This window comes from Carettochelys insculpta, chromosome 16, assembly GCF_033958435.1.
Source record: "Carettochelys insculpta isolate YL-2023 chromosome 16, ASM3395843v1, whole genome shotgun sequence".
NCBI classification, from domain to species: Eukaryota; Metazoa; Chordata; order Testudines; family Carettochelyidae; genus Carettochelys; species Carettochelys insculpta.
Genome location: NC_134152.1, coordinates 761,296 through 779,678, shown reverse-complemented (window position 1 = coordinate 779,678; position 18,383 = coordinate 761,296). Strand labels below are relative to the sequence as shown.

At 46.8% G+C, this 18,383-nt stretch overlaps 1 protein-coding gene across 6 annotated transcripts in view; it reads left to right on the top strand.

Annotated features, from left to right (window-relative positions):
• The window catches only part of CRAMP1 (cramped chromatin regulator 1), a 107,044-nt gene that overhangs the window by 60,136 nt on the left and 28,525 nt on the right, over positions 1-18,383 (top strand). For all 6 annotated transcript variants that reach the window (XR_012647724.1, XM_075010723.1, XM_075010722.1 and 3 more), the window contains exons 11-13: positions 3,253-3,427; positions 7,218-7,399; positions 11,507-11,581. Coding sequence is in view for 5 of the 6 variants with exons in the window: in XM_075010723.1 (XP_074866824.1) it covers positions 3,253-3,427; positions 7,218-7,399; positions 11,507-11,581 (432 nt within the window). In the remaining variant the exon portion in view is untranslated. The remainder of the gene's footprint in view (positions 1-3,252; positions 3,428-7,217; positions 7,400-11,506; positions 11,582-18,383) is intronic.

Here is an 18,383-nt window from a genome sequence, read left to right as displayed (position 1 = left end):
CATCCGCACCCCCAAGGCCTGCGACTACAAGCGTGGTTAATCCATGGCTCAGCTCCCTAGAGAGCACATGTACGGAGGAAGTGCAACAAGTCCTAGAAAGTAGCAGGAGGACTTCCACCAGGAAGACCTACAAGCAGAAATGGACTCGCTTCACGGCATGGTGTTCTACCAGACAGCTAGCCCCCCTTTCGGTGCCTATACCTGTAATATTAGAGTATTTACTGGACCTCAAGAGAGGAGGACTCTCACTATCCTCGTTAAAGGTCCACCTTGCCACCATTTCGGCGTTCAGACACGAAGAGGAAGGGCACACGGTGTTCGCCCATCCCATGGTTACCAGGTTCCTCAAAGGGTTGGTAAACCTATACCCCCCTCAGAAACCGCTTCCACCTTCGTGGAACTTGGACCTGGTGCTTAATGCGCTAACGGGACCACCGTTCGAGCCTTTGGCCACGGTTTCCCTCCGCCTCCTTACGATAAAGACGACCTTTCTTCTCGCAATCACGTCAGCTCGCAGGGTGAGCGAGCTTGCGGCAGTTATGGCAACGCTACCCTGCACTGTTTTTTCCAAGGAGGCGGTGACACTTGTTCCTAAAGTTTCTTCTGAGTTTCACATTAACGAACCTATTGTTTTACCCTCGTTTTATCCAAAGCCTCATAACTCTAACAAAGAGGCGTGCCTATACCTCCTGGACGTGAGGAGGGCGCTAGCCTTCTATATAGACAGGACCAAGTCCTTCCGGAAAACGGATAGACTCCTAGTCTCTCTCGCTCCCAAATCGAAAGGAGAAGGTCTCTCTTCGCAGAGAATCTGGAAGCACATCGTATCCTGCATAAAAATGTGCTGCGAACTCAAGAAGACTCCTTTACTGGCCACGCCCAGGGCTCACTCCACTAGGGCGGTGGCGGCCTCAACAGCCTTTTTCAAGGGCGTTGCGCTAAAAGACATTTGCAGAGCAGCGACCTGGTCATCCTATGACACCTTCGCCAAACATTACGCCCTTCACAGGGTATTCCAAGAGGATACCCGTCTCTCTGCAGCAGTCCTCTCGGGGACAAGCTGTACATAATCTGATTACCCACCTCCTATCGTGGGTTACTGCTGGGTAGTCACCTAATGTGGAGCACCCACGGGGACGCTCGAGGAAGAAAGAGAAGTTACTCACTGTAGTAACGGTGGTTCTTCGAGATGTGTCCCCGTGGGTGCTCCACTACCCGCCCATCCTCCCCGCTTCGGATCTCTGTTTAGTGTTTTGCAGGAGCATCCGAGGCGGTTGGTCGAGGAACTGGCGGGGACCGGATCGCGCACGTGGCCAGGAGCGTGCAAGGGAGCGGCGTGCGCCGGCGCATGCGCGGTCCGGCAGAAACTGCTTGGAAGATCCGATCTGCGGCGCCGGGCGAGCCTGACTCCTAATGTGGAGCACCCACGGGGACACATCTCGAAGAGCCACTGTTACTACGGTGAGTAACCTTTCTTTTCTTACAGATGCTGTCCAGTCAGAATCCCCTGGGGGCAGGGCCTTTGGGCAGCAGTTTGGCAGGTGGCGGGGTGGGGGGGCGGGGTTGCAATACAACAGTAACTGTAAGAAATTTGAAGTGTGGGGTGGAGTGCAGGGGGCTCAGGTCAGGGGGCTGGGATATGGTTGTGGGGGGGGCACAGGAGTCAAGACATGGGGCTGGGGATGTGGAGGGGGTTCAGGAGTCTGGTTAGGGTGTGTGAGGGGCTTGGCAGAGGAGATGGGGTGTTTGTGGGGTGCAGGGGTCAGAGTAGGGGGCTTGGAGTGTGGGGAGGCTCAGGGTAGGGTTTGTGGGGGATGTAGGTTTCAGGACAGGGGGCTGGTTATGTGGGGAGTGTAGGAGTATCTTGAGGGGTTCAAAGCAAAGATGTGGTATGTCGGAGGGGTGCAGGGCAAGGTACTGGTTGATGGCAGAGGGGTGCCGGAGTCAGTCAGAGCCAGAGGCTGGATTGTGTGTGTAGGAGGAGTGGGGACTGGCGCAGTCCCAGTGGATGTGTCCCTGCCCTGCTGATCCTGTTTACTTCGCTACCCCAAGGGAGCTGTGTGCTGGCTGCCTGGGGCATTGCTTCAGGGAAAGTGGCAGTGCAAGACACCATCTGGTCTTCTGTTCCCTTCCCCTGGCTTCTTCCTTTGCTGCACAGTGTCCAGCAAGAGAAGGGCAACAGAGCAGGCGGAGATGGCCAAAGAGCTCAGCTGGGAGCATTCTGTCTTCCTCCTACAGGGTGCCCCAGCTGCTCCATTTCACACCTGCTTGCCTCACCTGGCTGCATCTGTGGTATTGCTAGTGCAACTACAGCAGGAGCCCAGCTGGGAGAGTGCACTGCAAGCCTGTCAGCAGAGTGCCCCAGTGAGCTCTTTCTGGAACAACTTCTTATTAATAGCAGGTTAGGTGTTGTGAGCTTCAGGAGCAGCTTGAGCCATTGCTGATTCAGACTGTAATTCAGCATGGCCTGCCTGGATAATTCATGCTGCTGAGATGACAGATAAATATCTGGTTTAACAAAAGATGCATCGATTACCTCTTTCCATAAGGCTATATATAACCAAGCCCGAATGGCGAAATGCTTTGATTTTTTGATTAATGAAGATTATCAGCACAAAACAAACAGTAGTAAACTGCATTGCAGTCACATGTGGAAGGTAATTTGGTGCCTGTGGTTGCAGACAGGCTCTTTAAGAATACAGCTTTTGCTAGCAAACATCCTACTTTATAGGTCCAGAACATGAACAAAGAATGGTGTGGCTCTGATTTTATTTGCTATAATACAATCTGAAATAAGAAAATAGGATGTCAGTATTTTAGATCGAATTACCTTTGATGCAAGTCATAATAGCTTATTTTACAATCAGATTTTGTTGTCCACATATCTTTGCATCAAAAGGAGGCAACTGGATTGTTGTTGATTATGCCCTAATTAAATTGTCAGTTTTGCTACTGACCTCAAAAGGAGACCTTTTTGTATTTTAAAGAAAGTATTTGTCCTCTGTCTGCTATGGCTTTTTCTGACAAGATCCCAAATAGTTGGCACGGTGATGAGGCCTATTAAATGTCAACTTACTTCTAACAAAATAATAAAGTTTCACATGTGATATACATGAACCAAATGCAGAAACATGCTGTCAGTCTTACTATAATGAGTAAGTTCTTAGTGACTTTTTCCTGGGAAAAGGATTTGTTAAAGAATGGATTGTGAAGTTCTGGCAGCATTCTGAACAATTATGCTTGGTTTTTCAGAGCCCTGAGATGAACTCTGTCGCCACATCCCCAATAAAGCCTGCTCAAGAAGAGCAATCACTGACTCCTCCTGGGAAGGTGATTGCCATCAGCTCCAGGAGTCCAAGCTGTGCCCGAAACCAATCTGCTCTTCGCAACAAGGCTTTTTCTCCCAGTATTAGTTCCAGCTCTTCAGGTGAGCACCTGTGGAAGTGACCTCAGTGAATCATTGGTACACCAAGTCACTAACTCAGTGTTTCTTCTGTCAGAGGAAACCTTCCCATAATTAAGGCTACGATTATGTCACAGAGGTCATGGATTTGGGGACTTCAAGAGACCATTGTGACGCTTTCTGTTGGTGCCACAGGTGGCCCCTGCAGCCCCAGCTGCTACAGGTGGTGGATTCTGACCCGCACTTTGCTGTCTCTCAGCAGCGTTTCAGCTCTCACCCTACTGTCAGCCCCATTTTGTTGCTGTTTTTTAAATAATAGAGACAGGTGTCAGGGTTCTGTGCATTTTAAATAACCATGATGAAATCTTAACCATACCCATAATGCACCTGGTTTGTTCTGCAGTAGTGTTTCTGGACAAAGCCCTGGTTGTGATGATTTAGTTAGGATGGTCCCGTTTAGAGCAGGGATTTGAAATAGATGGCCTCCTGAGGTCTCTTGCAACCCTAATTGTCTATGATTCTGTGGTTGGTTGGGAGGAAATGATGATTCATTCTTGACAAATGGTAGACACATGTAGTGACTCTTGCTAAATTACCTGGGAGAGGTTACTTATATGCAGGTTTTTTTTATTTTTTGGTTTGGTTTGGTTCCTGGAAACTGTCCACCTCAGTAAAACATTTACATGTGGGAATGCTGTAGGTGAACTCTGTGTGTGTGTGTGTGTGGGGGGGGGGGGGCAACCTCTGTATTAGAAGCTGTGCCTCAGTTACCATTTCTGTAACATGGAAATAATGTTTGCCTGCCTGCCATATGGAATTACAAAGATTAGACTGAGATCTAGGGTGGGAAATAAGGCACCTTAGTGGGCTGCATGGTGCTTAGCACAATGGGAGACTCCTACTGATTAAGGTCTTGGGGCATTACTGTAACAGTCAGGTGTTGAGATACCTACTGGTGGTAGCTGAAGGAGACATACCTGGTGGGTGGTATGTTGGTGGAGTACATGTCAATCTCTGTGTTGGCCAACAATACAGGCCACTCAGCATGAACCCACATCTGTCCTTGAAGCAATTAGTGAGCAAGATGGCTCTAGACCAGAAGAGCCTAGTGCAGTCTTATATTTATTTAATTTTCTTTCTTTATATAAAATTAACTAGAATGGTCCTGTCACTAATTTCTAAGTTATCTGCAATGAAACTAGAGTTTTCAGGTGCCAAAGTAGCTCTTGGAATCCTAGTTAATGTTGTTCCCTGCACCAAAATCTGAATTGGTGCCCTTGTCAGTGAAACAGCAAATTCAGTGTTCACACAGCTCAAAATGAGATATATTTTGTATCCTTCAGAGAGAGAGGCAAAAGAAAAAAGCCTGTTTCACTATAGCTTTATTCTCACATATAACTAGAAAGATCTAAGTGTCTGTTAGCCTGCATCATTCACACCTGCTAATTGCAAGGAATATACCTCTCGATGGTCTGGTCTGTTTGTGGCCAACAATGACGTCTTGAGCTTACGTGGGCTCATTCGTCGTGGACTCGCATGTGGCTGAGGATCCCAAGCCTTGAATGATGTGGGCATTCACAACAGGGGCAAGGGAATAGTCCTGGCTCTGTTGGTGTGGCCTGCTGCTGTTGCTTTTCTCCTCTCACGCGCATCCATCAGATGTACGCATCTTTGCTCTTGCCCCTGCAGCTGAAGAGGAAGTTGGAGTGGATTGAGGTGAGGAGACAATAGCAGGTGAGGAGGAAGCGACAGAGGGTTAGAGAGCTGAGAGAAAGAACTCCAGCAATGCCAGAGATACTAGGGGAGGTGAATAGTGCTCACAGGGGGTGTTTGGGCTTCCCTCCAGCCAAATGACCTTGGCGTTAGCCAGCAACTAGGGAGGACTGCTTACCCAACCCAGGTGGTCCAGGGGACACCTACTCCAGCTCCCCTTCAGCCAAGGGACAGAAGTATGAACTGTGGCTTGGGCACCTGGGGCCCATACCTCAGTACCCAGATTATCTGCAGGATTGTGAGCTGAACCAAGGTGCCTGGGGCCCATGAGTGCCACGACAGTCACAATTAAATTCCCTCTGATCTATGCATGAAGTGCTATTAAGTCTGCAATAGAATGGCTACTAGGAAACAAATGGTCAGGATTTTAGAAATGGGCCTTCTAGTCAGGGTTTTTCACAGTGCTTTTTATACAGAGTCTTTCTGGCTGCTAATGACTTCTTATAGCTAAATTGAGTTAGCTTTTCCAATAGAAAATAAAAATTTGAAAGTCAGTTTGTGCATACTCTGAGGAATTGAAAGCCTTAAGCATCAGGCAGCTTCAGAGCACCTGCAAAGGATGCCAGGATGAAAAGAAGGGATTATACACTGCAGAAGAAAAGAGAACAGAGCAGTAGGTGAGGTACAGCGTGAACTAAAAAGTTAAAATTTAATCTTATTTAATCTCAGTACATTTGACACCTCTTTTTTGTACTTTATGTAAGAGACTACTTCATGCTGTCAGTTTTGTTTAAATAAAATTGGTAACTAATAGCATCACAAAACATTTGGGCTTTGTTCTCTTGGTTTGTAACTGAAACATCTAGGTGATTTATTTAAAAAAAAAATTCGTATGGACGAGTTAACTGAACATAATCCCGCCACTCACTTGTTGTGTGGCCTTAGGCAAATTACTGTGAATGTTTTTTTAACTGTTTAATTGAAGTCAATGGGAACTGTATTGCTCAATGTCTCTTCAAAATCTTGGAATAGATTTCTCAGGAGAATTCAGCATTCACAATTGTAGTTATTGCTTTAAAGAGCTGGAGACTAGTGGATGTTGAGTTCTTTTGAAATCTGGCCCTAGGCTTTTATCTCATGTATATCTGAGTGTCTGCATCTGTAAAATGGGAGAAATTTATCGAGTACACGCTAGGTAAATCAGGGCTAATGTTCTTCGAAACACTCCAACATAAAGAGTTCTGCATTATAATAATCTGTTATATAAAGGCCCATTTTTATAAGCACAGAATAAATTTAACTTCCCAGTTCGTGTTTTCAAAATTGCTTATATGCTTAGAGTGTGACACACTGCATTGTTATCCAAACCAAGATAGTTTCCATTTACATTTAATTTATTAAAGAAATTAGCTCACTAAATCATGATAACCTTATTATGCAAAAATATATTGCCTCATACTGCTGGAAGTAGTGGTGTGATGATGCTAGTGAACTGAGGACTGGTCTCTCAATTTGCTGTCATTGAAATCTTATGTAGGAATTGGACCTTTGTGTTTACTTTGCTGTTCAATTATATTTCATACTTTACATTTCTTTCTTTCTTTCCTCCTCCCTCTCCTTCCCTCCCTCCCTCCCTCCCAGAAATTTAGAATATAAAACTTTTGGATACTGAGCCCATATTTGCATTACGCTTCTTTTGTGAGTGAATTCAAGTCCATGTATGTTTACTATTTGGGAAATCTGCACTCAACTCTTTCAATAATTATAAAAAGATACGTTACTTGGTATAGTTGTGTGAAACTCTGAATTAGATCCATAGATGTCCGTGTCTGTGTTAAAGTATTGCTTTTGTTAACTCCCTTTCATCCAAGGATCTTAAAGCAAGTGAATGAGTCTCAACATCCCTGTGAAGTAGTTAAGTGTATCCCTGTTATATAGACAGGGAGACTGAAGCACAAAGACGGAGTTGCTCAGGGTCACACTGTGAGTCAGTAGCAGAGCTAGGAATATAATGCAGGAGTCTTGACTTCCTGTCCTTTTCTCCATCTACTAAATTCCCTTCATTTTTATTTTGTTAAATGATTTGATTAAAATCTTCCAGGTGTGAGGAACCCCCATAGACCTCTCTTGGCACCTGGTCCCTCGAGTTCCGGAGGAGCTGATGCAGATGGTGGGCTCTTTGCAGTTCCTACGACTCTACCACCCAACAGCCGACATGGAAAGCTATTTTTGCCTAGCAAGGAAGCAGAATTGACCTTCCGACAACACCTGGATACGATCAGTGTAAGTGAAACAGTTGCAGGTGACTGGCACTTTTAAGAGGGAGCACAAAGTCCAGTGTACCTGTGCCTGCTGCTGCCCAGTTGGACTTAAGGGTTAGCACCTGGGCTTTGTAAGGTAGGAGACAGCTGCAGGGGAAGGTGGGCTGCTGACAGATGTGTCTCAACATCAATAAGGGTTTAGCACAGAGGCAGCTGTGGCAGACGCTGTGGAGAGAAGGAGGTTTCCGCAGGAGACCCAGAGTAATCAAGGAAGGACCAAGGGAACCTAGACAAGAGTTGCCTGCTGATTTTTCTGATCCAGAGGAGGACAGAACTGAAGGTGGCTGAGCTCCAGCTGGGAAGTGCAGAGAGTGGTTCCTTGGTGGAGAATAGACTGGGAGAGAAGATCTCCAGACCTGTCTGCCTATGAATTTTTGTGTTGTGATAGATTTTATTGTGGGACTTGGAAAATTGCTGTGAATTGTATGTTGTTGAACCAGTTCTAGGAAAGGATGATGTTAACCATGAGACAGCCTGTATGGCGTATAAGGAGCCCTAGGAGGGGAAATGATACAGGGCTCTGTGAAGTTGTGCTTGGCCAGCAGTGGGCACTGCACACAGGCACATCCTCTTTCAAAGACCACTGAACAGAAGTCTCACCCAGGTCCCAGTGAGCACTAAAATCTGCTGGTCAAAAAATAACTGATTGGAATATTAAAAAGCACCATCTTCTGGGAGGCATTTCAACAAGGAGTGTTCAGACTTGATATTACATTGGAAGAAGCTTGTTAGCTGCTTGAGGGTACAGCTGAGCTTCAAAGCTACATCACCTTAACACAAAGTGCCATCTCAGTGGCACTTTGCTAGTTATAGTTCACCAGGGGAAGCCAAAGTTTTGTCTTTTTTACATGTGTAATTCTTGAAACATGGGGATATACATACCTAGAACTCCTAGAACTGGATGAGACCTCGAGAGGTCATAGTCAGGTCCTGCTGTGAGTGCAGGAGACTAATAGCCATCCCAGACACATTTTTTTGCATTTAATCTAACCTGCCTCAGAACCCCATCAAGGATTAAACTCTCAACCCTGGGTTTACAAAGCCAGTGCTCCCTGCACTGAACTACCCCTCTCCCAGCTGGAAAAACTAGTTGATCTTTTTTTTGAAATGTCCCATCAGGTTTTGTTGAATTGGTAACAACTTGTTCTTCTTTGAGTGATGGTTTCTTTTGTATGCCCCTGTGGATTATGCATGCATCAAGAATGAAATAATTTGGAAGAAGTGTCTGGTGGTCTGCAAATGCACCCAACTCACCTTGTGCTTCTGTTGGAATTGGTAAAGGGGCAGGGTAGATCAACTGTATCTCTTGTTTCTTTTCACCACCACGTGGTCTGGATTGGAACCTCCAGTGTCCTTAGTTCTGATGCAGCTCTGATATCTTTAATTGTATATAGTTGTAGTTCTAGCAGTTCAGAATAGAGACCAGTGACTTCCCTCTCACTTTCTTCCGACCACAGTCAAGTACCAGACTATGCCCAGAATTTCAAACTTCACCTGTCCACCATTGTTCTCAATCGGCAATGACCACCAGTGATTGTCTCTGCAATGACCACCGCTGCTGTCTCTGAAGCTCTCATTCTAGCCAGATGCAGTGTTTCTCAGTCTTTCCCCAGCTGTACACGTGATTGAGCACTGTTTCGGGAAGCATCTCCTGGGGATGGCCTTGAAACCACAGTTGGACCAAGGCTGGAGAGTTCCCACATATGTTGGCCCAAATCAGCAAGGAGTTCTCCTCCTGCTGCTACTACATCCAACTTCACTGATGGCAGAGCCAACTCCATAGACCTTGTGTTGAGACCTATTTGGGAGATTAGGAAGAACTTCCCTAAAGATGGGACTAATTTTTCAGCCTGTCTCAAAGGTCTGTCGCAAAAAAGCATTCTTTTCAACCACTTGTCCCAAGGGAACGTAGCATTCTCTAAGTTGCGCAAGAAGATGACCCATAAAGAGTATAATCCACTGGTTCCAGGCAGTGACACATGTCAACTCAGGGGGTGTGGAGTTCCTCTTTACACACACCCTTACTTATTCCCTTATGGATGCTGCTGTCAAGTAGGGATAAACCAATTTTAACTAAATATGCTCCTCCTGATAAGAGTAGAAGCAACTTGATAGCATGGGTAGAAAGACCTTCTCTTTTGCTTTCCTCCAGCTATCTATATCAAATTATACAGCATTGCTGGTGAAATATACGTGCACACATTTGAACAAAAGCCTACCTTTAATGAATACATTCCAGATCACAAAAGAGAGCAATTTACAGCCAGTAGTAATGAGGGCTCATTCATAGTGAGGACAGCCCTACAGACCTCCCTTGAGTCCGCTGACAACGCTGCACATTCCCGGGCAGTGATTATGAAGACAGCCTCCTGGCTCCGCATTTCTGGTCTCCCAAAGGTGGATCAGGCAAGACTGGAAGATCCCTTCCACTTTGAAGGTCCAAAACTCTGCAGAATCCACAGACACTTCCTTGCACTCCCTGGCTACGTCTACACGTGCAGCCAACATCGAAATAGTCTATTTCGATGAATAACGTCTACACGTCCTCCAGGGCCGGCAACGTCGATGTTCAACTTCGACGTTGCTCAGCCCAACATCGAAATAGGCGCAGCAAGGGAACGTCTACATGTCAAAGTAGCACACATCGAAATAGGGATGCCAGGCACAGCTGCAGACAGGGTCACAGGGCGGACTCAACAGCCAGCCGCTCCCTTAAAGGGCCCCTCCCAGACACAGTTGCACTAAACAACACAAGATACACAGAGCTGAGAACTGGTTGCAGACCCTGTGCCTGCAGCATAGATCCCCAGCTGCCGCAGAAGCAGCCAGAAGCCCTGGGCTAAGGGCTGCTGCCCACGGTGACCATAGAGCCCCGCAGGGGCTGGAGAGACAGCATCTCTCAACCCCCCAGCTGATAGCCGCCATGGAGGACCCAGCAATTTCGACGTTGCGGGACGCGGATCGTCTACACGGTCCCTACTTCGACGTTGAACGTCGAAGTAGGGCGCTATTCCTATCTCCTCATGAGGTTAGCGACTTCGACGTCTCGCCGCCTAATGTCGAAGTTAACTTCGAAATAGCGCCCGACGCGTGTAGACGCAGCTCCTGAAAAACTCCACAGCCACCCTTCACATGCTGGGATCTCAGGTCCCTGTGTAAAACAGAAACAAAATAAGACTCACATTCCACTTTCATAGCTGGCGCTGTTCCAGCTGCAAGCTCTGAAACCTCTAAACAATCTAAGAACGTAAATGTAGATGCTAACAAGGAATCCCCCTCACCCAACAGAGGGGGATCCCACAACTCCAAGCCTGTTCTGTTACTTATGAGTGCTCCAGACAAGAGTTTGCCAGGGCTGCCATCACCTAACACACCCCAGAGGTCGCATGACATGGCTTCAATGTCCAAACATCTGGGCAAGCCTAAAACTAATGTGTCTAAAACACATTAAACTGTTGCATCACAGGTGACTTGACCAGAGTCACACAGTAGCTCAGTAGCAGAATCAGGAATAGAACCCAGCTCTCCTGCTTACCCATCTAATGCTGTGTCAGTTGGGCTAAGTGGCTCCAGTGCTGAGGAAAAATGGCAGATGAATTTAAAGTATTAACTTCTAGATTAAGGAAATTAAACATAGATTACATAGTTCAATGGAGCTTGATCTTAACTGAAGTCTAATTTTGAGCAGCCTACAGGTACAATAATATGCGTTTTCAATACATGTGTGTATCCCAGAGATGAGAGAGAGAGAGATTCACATAGTTTTCAGGTATTACTGTCACAAAGGACCTTAAACTGATTTGAAAGAGGAACAGCCACATTAAATCAGACCAAAGGTCCGTCTAGCCCAGTATCATTAACAGAAAAGGTAATTATCAAATGATCCATCCTATTGCTCATTCCCAGCTCCTGGCTGGGTTGTTTTGGTGAAGAGCTGTTGTTTTGTTTCTAGTGTCTTCAATAGATATATTATTCATCAGAGTTTAGGGAGGAATTTTTCATGACCAGATAATCGCAATCCTGTGCAACAATTTTCCTTCTCTCCCTCTTTGTCCCCTCCTCCCTCCAGATGCAGTCAGACTACTTCTTGCCAAAACCAAGGAGACTGCGGAACAGGCACCTGCGGAAGCCATTGGTGGTACAGGTCAGAGATATTGCATGGAATTTGTTTACTTGGTGAATAGACCATCAGTGAGCTTGATTGGTAGCCTAGGTTTTTCTAGAATAAGATTTTAACCTCCTTTCTCATGTCCTTTTGGTAAAAAATAAAATAGAAGGGTCCAAGAGAACAAGGATTCTTCTTTGAGTAGTATCCCTGTGGGTGCTCCACTATATGTGTGTATGCAGCTCCAGAAGGAGAGTGACAAGCCCTCACAGATGAGTCCTTACCCAGCTAGAAAAGATCCCCTTCACTTTTAGTGACTTCCACACTGAGGACTCTTAAACATGGTACACACAATTACCATAGGTCATCCAGTCACACCTGGAATAAGCCTAAGGACCCTCTGAGCACTGGCATTGAGGGTAGTGGTACTGCTTGTCAGACAGACACACAGATCCTACTGCCTGTGGAAAGTTGGTACCACTATGGAAATCCTTGATACTAATGATGGCTAAACCTCATTGCACTGCTCATTTTGGAGAAGATCACCCACTGCTTTGGTACCAATGAGTCAGGATTGGCAAGCCTTGACAGTAATTATGACAATGGCACTGAAAGCATTCATATTGTCTAAGGAGCTGATGGTATCTAAAACTGCAGAGTTCCCTTTATTCAGTACTGGGTGCATCTCAGGCTGAGTCATGACTACGACTGAGCAGTTTGCTTCCAGTGTCCTTATCTACAAGTCTAGTATCCAAGCAGAGACTCTGACAGCAGCCAGATAGAGGTGTTCTCTCATTCACACCATCCAACCATCCACTTGGACCTTTTCAGACATATTTTCACTGTGGACCCCAACCCCATGGTGTGATTAGACATTGGCTCTACCACCCATGCCGTTTCCGCTGCCAAAGTGGCCATAGGCACCATGACTCCCAGGCATCAGGTATCGCTGTGGCATTCTGTACCTCAGCGTAGTGAACTGTAACCCTCTATATTTATCATTCATGCATGGTTTTGATATGTCATACAAAGCATGCCATATAAATACATGAAAGAAAAGATCACGATTTGATGAAACCCACTGCTTCCTGGCGTTTAAGAGCTCTCACAGATGTAAGATGTGTGTGCCAGTCAGTGACCCCCATACTAGCTGCTTACACTGCCTGGGGGATATTCACAGTAGTGACAAGTCTCGCATTCATAAAACCTTCAAACTGCATGTGAGAAAAGAGGTACTTCGGGGTCAGGACATGCCTTATGGAATCAGTGGTGACACTGGCACCAGAGCAGCCAGGGTCTCACTCCATGCACAGCACTGTGGCCTTGGTACAGCATGTCCAGCTGTCATCACCATCAGAATGCTGAAGAGCCCACCTCCCTGGCATAGCTGACAAGGACAAGGAGAGGGCAAGAGGCAAGCCTAGGCCTACAGAGGGTGACTCATTGCCTCCCAAGTGGGAAACGGGCTTCAGCTTCAGTTGAGCAGAATGAATGCATCTGATGAAGCGGGTCTTTTCCCACAAAAGCTTATGCGCCACAAGATCTGTTAGTCCATAAGGTGCCACGGGACTTCTTGCTGTTCTCAAGGTGTAAAGAGGGAGTCCAGTACTCACTGGTCTTTGTAGATGCTTTTTCAGGATGGGTGGAAGCTTTCCCTAACAGAAACAATAGCACGAAGATCACTTCTAAAAAGATTTTTATAGAAATGATATATAGGTATGAGACACCCAACGTTATAAACTCAGACAACAGGAATGCATTTGTGTAAGCAGTCTTTACAAGCATGCTTTGGGAATTAAGCAAAGGTTTCATATCCCATACTACACCAGTCTTAAGGTCAGGCAGGGAGGATGAAATCATGCCATCAAGGAAACACCAAGAAAAGTGCTAGACCACCTTGGTGAGGATTGGCCTGAAAAAGCTACCATTGATTTTAGTTACCACCTGCAGCAGTGAAAGGGTGAGGACAAATGATCCAACAGTACCAAATTCTGTTCAGACAGCCAATACCGTTAATAGTTGGCCTTGAACTCATCGCTAAGAGCACAGAGGAACGCTTAAAGGCAACAGAACTGTTATTTTCAGTATCTCAAACAATTATAAAAAAAAAAACAAAACACTACAACACAGAAACGAAGGGTCCTGTGGCACCTTATAGACTAACAGAAAAGTTTTAAGCATGAGCTTTCGTGAGCACAGACTCACTTCATCAGATGCTGGTCTTGGAAATCTGCAGGGCCAGGTATGAATAAGCCAGGGCAAGGGTGGGGATAACAAGGTTAGCTCAGTCAGCAGGGGTGAGGCTCACTACCAGCAGTTGATCTGGAGGTGTGAACACCAAGGGAGGGGAAGCTGCTTTTGTATTTAGCCAGCCATTCACATTCTTTGTTTAAGTCAGAGCTGAGGGCGTCAAATTTGCAGATGAATTGTAGCTCAGAAATTTCTCTTTGGAGTCTGGTCCTGAAATTTCTTTGCTGTAGGATAGCTACTTTTAAGTCTGCTACTGTGTGGCCTGGGAGATTGAAGTGCTCTCCTACGGGCTTTTGTATATTGCCATTTCTGATATTTGATTTGTGTGCATTTATTCTTTTACGTAGAGACTGTCCAGTTTGTCCGATGTATATAGCAGAGGGGCATTGCTGGCACATGATGGCATAAATTATATTGGTAGATGTGCAGCTGAATGAACCCACGATGGTGTGGCTGATCTGGTTAGGTCCTGTAATGGTGTTGCTGGTGTAGATATGCGGGCAGAGCTGGCAACGAGGTTTGTTGCGTGGATGGGTCCCTGAGTTAGAGTGACTGTGGTGCGGTGTATAGTTACTGGTTAGGATTTGCTTCAGGTTGGCAAGTTGTCTGTGGGCAAGGACTGGTCTGCCTCCCAAGGCCTGTGAAAGTCAGGGATCATTGTCCAGGATGGGTTGTAAATCCCTGATGATGCACTGTGGAGGTTTTAGCTGAGGACTGTAGGTGATGGCTAGTGGTGTTCTGTTGGTTTCTCTCTTGGGCTTGTCCTGTAGTAAGAGGTTTTGTGGCACACGTCTGGCTCTGTTGATCTATTTTTTCACTTCCTCAGGTGGGTATTGCAGTTTCAAGAATGCTTGGTAGAGATCCTGTAGTTGTTTGTCTCTGTCGGAGGGGTTGGAACAAATGCGGTTATATCTTAGTGCTTGGCTGTAGACAATGGATCATGTGGTGTTTCTGGGATGGAAGCTGGAGGCATGAAGGTAGGCGTAGTGGTCAGTGGGTTTACGGTACAAGGTGGTATTGATGTGGCCATCGTGTATTAGCACCGTGGTGTCCAGGAAGTGGATCTCCTGTGTGGACTGTTCCAGGCTGAGGTTGATGTTGGGGTGAAAGTTGTTGAAGTCGTGGTGGAATTCCTCCAGAGTCTCCTTCCCATGGGTCCAGATGATGAAGATGTCATCAATGTAGCGTAAGTAGAGATGGGGTGTTAGTGGACGAGAGCTAAGGAAGCGCTGTTCCAGGTCAGCCATGAAAATATTGGCATATTGAGGGGCCATGCGGGTACCCATAGCTGTGCCGCTGATTTGAAGGTATATATCTTTGCCAAATCTGAAATAATTGTGTGTGAGGATAAAGTTACAGAGCTCAAATGGCTAACACGGCTACCCCTCCGATACTACAACACAGAGTTAGCCAAGTCACTGAATAACATTGTGAAAATGCACCAGTGAAAAGACACGGAATCAACACCAGTGAACACTGGTAGCTTACTCATGCATTCAAAACTAAGGAAAAAGGACCTTGCTCTTGATTCCAAATAGAGAGCCTCTTATTCCATAGTCATCTGACTTAGCCCCCTGATACACCGTGTTGAAAAAGGCAGGAAACTTAAACAGGCTCATGTTTCACAATAGTACTGTTGTGCTTAATTGTTTAAGTACTATGTCTACCAAGCAGAAGTACTGGACACTCTCTAATCAAATTCTGTGATTGTCCCACAACTTTTTGCTCCGTAGAAACTTACTAATACATGTTTTCAGGCAATTAGAGAGCTCATTGCTGGAGTCTCTGCATTTCTCCTAGCCACTGTCAAGATCTGTTGGAGGTTACTGGGCCACATGGTAGCATGCATGCGAGGTTCCAGGCGCAACCACTCCAGGAATGGCTAACAACAGTCTGATTTGCATCCAGAGATTGCCTGGACACCATGGTCACCATTCCACCGGATGTCTCGAGGTGATGCAGTGGTGGACAGACCCCAGAATGGCCCTGCAAGGTGTCCTGTGTGACAGCCCGCATCCATCAGTTTCACTGATATCAGACTCCTTGGACCTTGGATGGAGGGCAGGAGGGGCACACCTGAAAGAGATGCAAACACAGAGGAGTTAACATTGCACGTAAATGTTAAATAAATCAGGGAAGTTCACCAGGCACGTGCAGTGTTCCTCCAGCAACTGAAGGACTGTATGGTTTGGATAGTGACAACACAACCTTCATGCCTGCATCAACAGCTGTCCACAGAGGAAATCTTCATTCAAGAGGCCTAATCTCCTGCACATGGACAGCAATATCTTGATGGGATCCATGACCTGGGTTCCAGAGAGGTTTCTTCCCAGCCATGTTGAAATACAGGTAGATGAGGATTCCCCAGCACTTAAGGTAGGCCATCCACCACTGCCGTGCATTCTATAAACAACTTCTGTGCCATTTCCAGACCAAATGGCAGCACTGCAAACTTGTAATGCGACTGACCCATCATGTAATAGAGGAAGTGCCTGTGCCCTGGGAGGATTGCTATCTGGAATTAGGCATCTTTCAAGTCAAGGACAACATACAAGTCTCCTGGATCCAACGACAGAATTATGAAGGTCAAGGAGACCATACGGAACTTCAAGTTCACGTCTCTTCTTTCAAGTGTCTCTTCTTTCACTGTGTCTCCGTGTGGCTGTTGAGCTGAGAATGTTAAAGAAGGTAGTCCACGGGGTCTTCCAGTTACTCCATTTTCACCCCCATATTAGAGGCCACCATCTTTAACAGCTCCTGGTGAGGCCGAGCGTTGCCTTTGATGAAGCATTGCATATGATGAAGCAGGTCTTTTCCCACAAAAGCTGATGCTCCAGAATATCTGTTAGTCTATAAAGTGCCACAGGACTTCTTCTTGTTCTTGGAGAAACAGACTAACATGGCTACCTATGTGATCTTTACTCCTTGGTAATTTAGCAATGAAATCAATTTGTCATTGGTACATCACTGGTTGCCATAAGGAGAGTGAGGTTTATGCCATGCTATAACGGTCTCAGCCTGCAGTGAGTGCCCTCTCTGGGTGGTATGGGCCTCCACATCACGTCCCAGTCTGGATACGGCCAACTTTGGTGCTGGAGGCCATCTCCCCAGAGTCTTATCCCCTTTTATGGGGCTGCCAACCAGCTGGGTACGCATCCAGGCTCTGGTTCAGGGTGAGGTGGCTGGCAAACAGTCAGTGAGCCCAGCCCTGGTTCTGGGTGGGCAGCAGGCAAACAGCTAGCCACCAAAGCAGTGTGGCTCGGGAGAGGCGAGGGGGTGGCTCTCCAGAGGTGGGGTAGGGTGATATAGGTCCTCCCACCCCACTGCGTCCTGGCCCGGTACCCTAATGACAGCTCTCACCGTGAGCTGGATAGTGGGGATCCAGGCCGCAACATGCTACCATGGGCTCAGGGAGAGCATTCCCTGGGCCACTTCCAACCTCCACCTCCATCGGTGTTTGGTCCCACTCAGAGTGTTCAGCCAGCTCAGGAAAGCGGGTCTCCTCCAGGTAAGTAGCAGTGGGCGGGTCCGGTCGGTCGGGCATCTCCACATCATTTGGGTAGTATGCAGGAGGCAAGACCGTGGGTGCAGGCAGGACTCCAGGCTCATGCCTGTCTGGGTCCCCAGAGTAGCTGGCCATGGGCAGGCTCTCTGGCTCCGGCGGGGCCTCAGGGTGTGGGGTTTGCCACAGGCCTGAGGGCCCTGGTAGATCAGGAAAGTCTGGGTACCTGGCTAGCAGCAGGCTTGGCTGTGGCCCTCCAGGTTTGTCAGGGCAGTTGGCTGGTGGCTCTTGCCATCCTGACAGTCTGGCCCAGGTGCCCTGGCTCCTGCTCCCAGGAGCTCGGTCAGAGGCCTATGCCCTGCTCAGGGGCCAGCCTTTTAATAAGCTGTGAGCCCTGCCCCTGGTACTTCTGGCCCCAGGCACTGCTCTCTGGGGTGTTCTGGGCCTGCCCACCAATGTCTCTGAGAGACCTCTGCAGCTTCTGAGTTGGGGGAGGCCACTGCACCTCGCTACACATGCACAGTGAACACATTTGGACCCATGTTTCTACATCATCCTTTGTACGGTCCCCTTCTGCAATTTGCTTAAGTCTTCTCAAAGTCCTCTCTACTCCTGCCTGCATAATTTGGTGTTGTACATTAATGACTTTTTGTGTTTTGTTTCTTTTCTGGAATGTCTTCACATAGTCAGTTTTGCTAACTGGTGAAATGAGAAGTACTTTTGTTAGCATCCTTTTCTTTGTCTCCTGGTAACAACGGCTATTTCATATTGTTGAGCTATATTGTATCTGCTCAGTTGTTTCAGATGAGTTTGTCTCCTGATCCTTTGCTATGTGCTTTTGCCATATCGAATTTTCAGTTGATCACAGTTGTTTATAAGCCCCTTGTAGATCCATTTCCACTTCTCCAAATATGCAACATCCTGTCCATCAGCAGATTTCCACCCCCTTTTTTTTTCCCCAGACGCACAGCCAATACTGTATCCCTGTCACACAAAAATCACTATCAGCGTAGATTTAGATATAGGTTTGGGAAAGCCTTCATACTGCTTTAGACCTATGTATATAGCATGAAGAACAATATGCTGTGC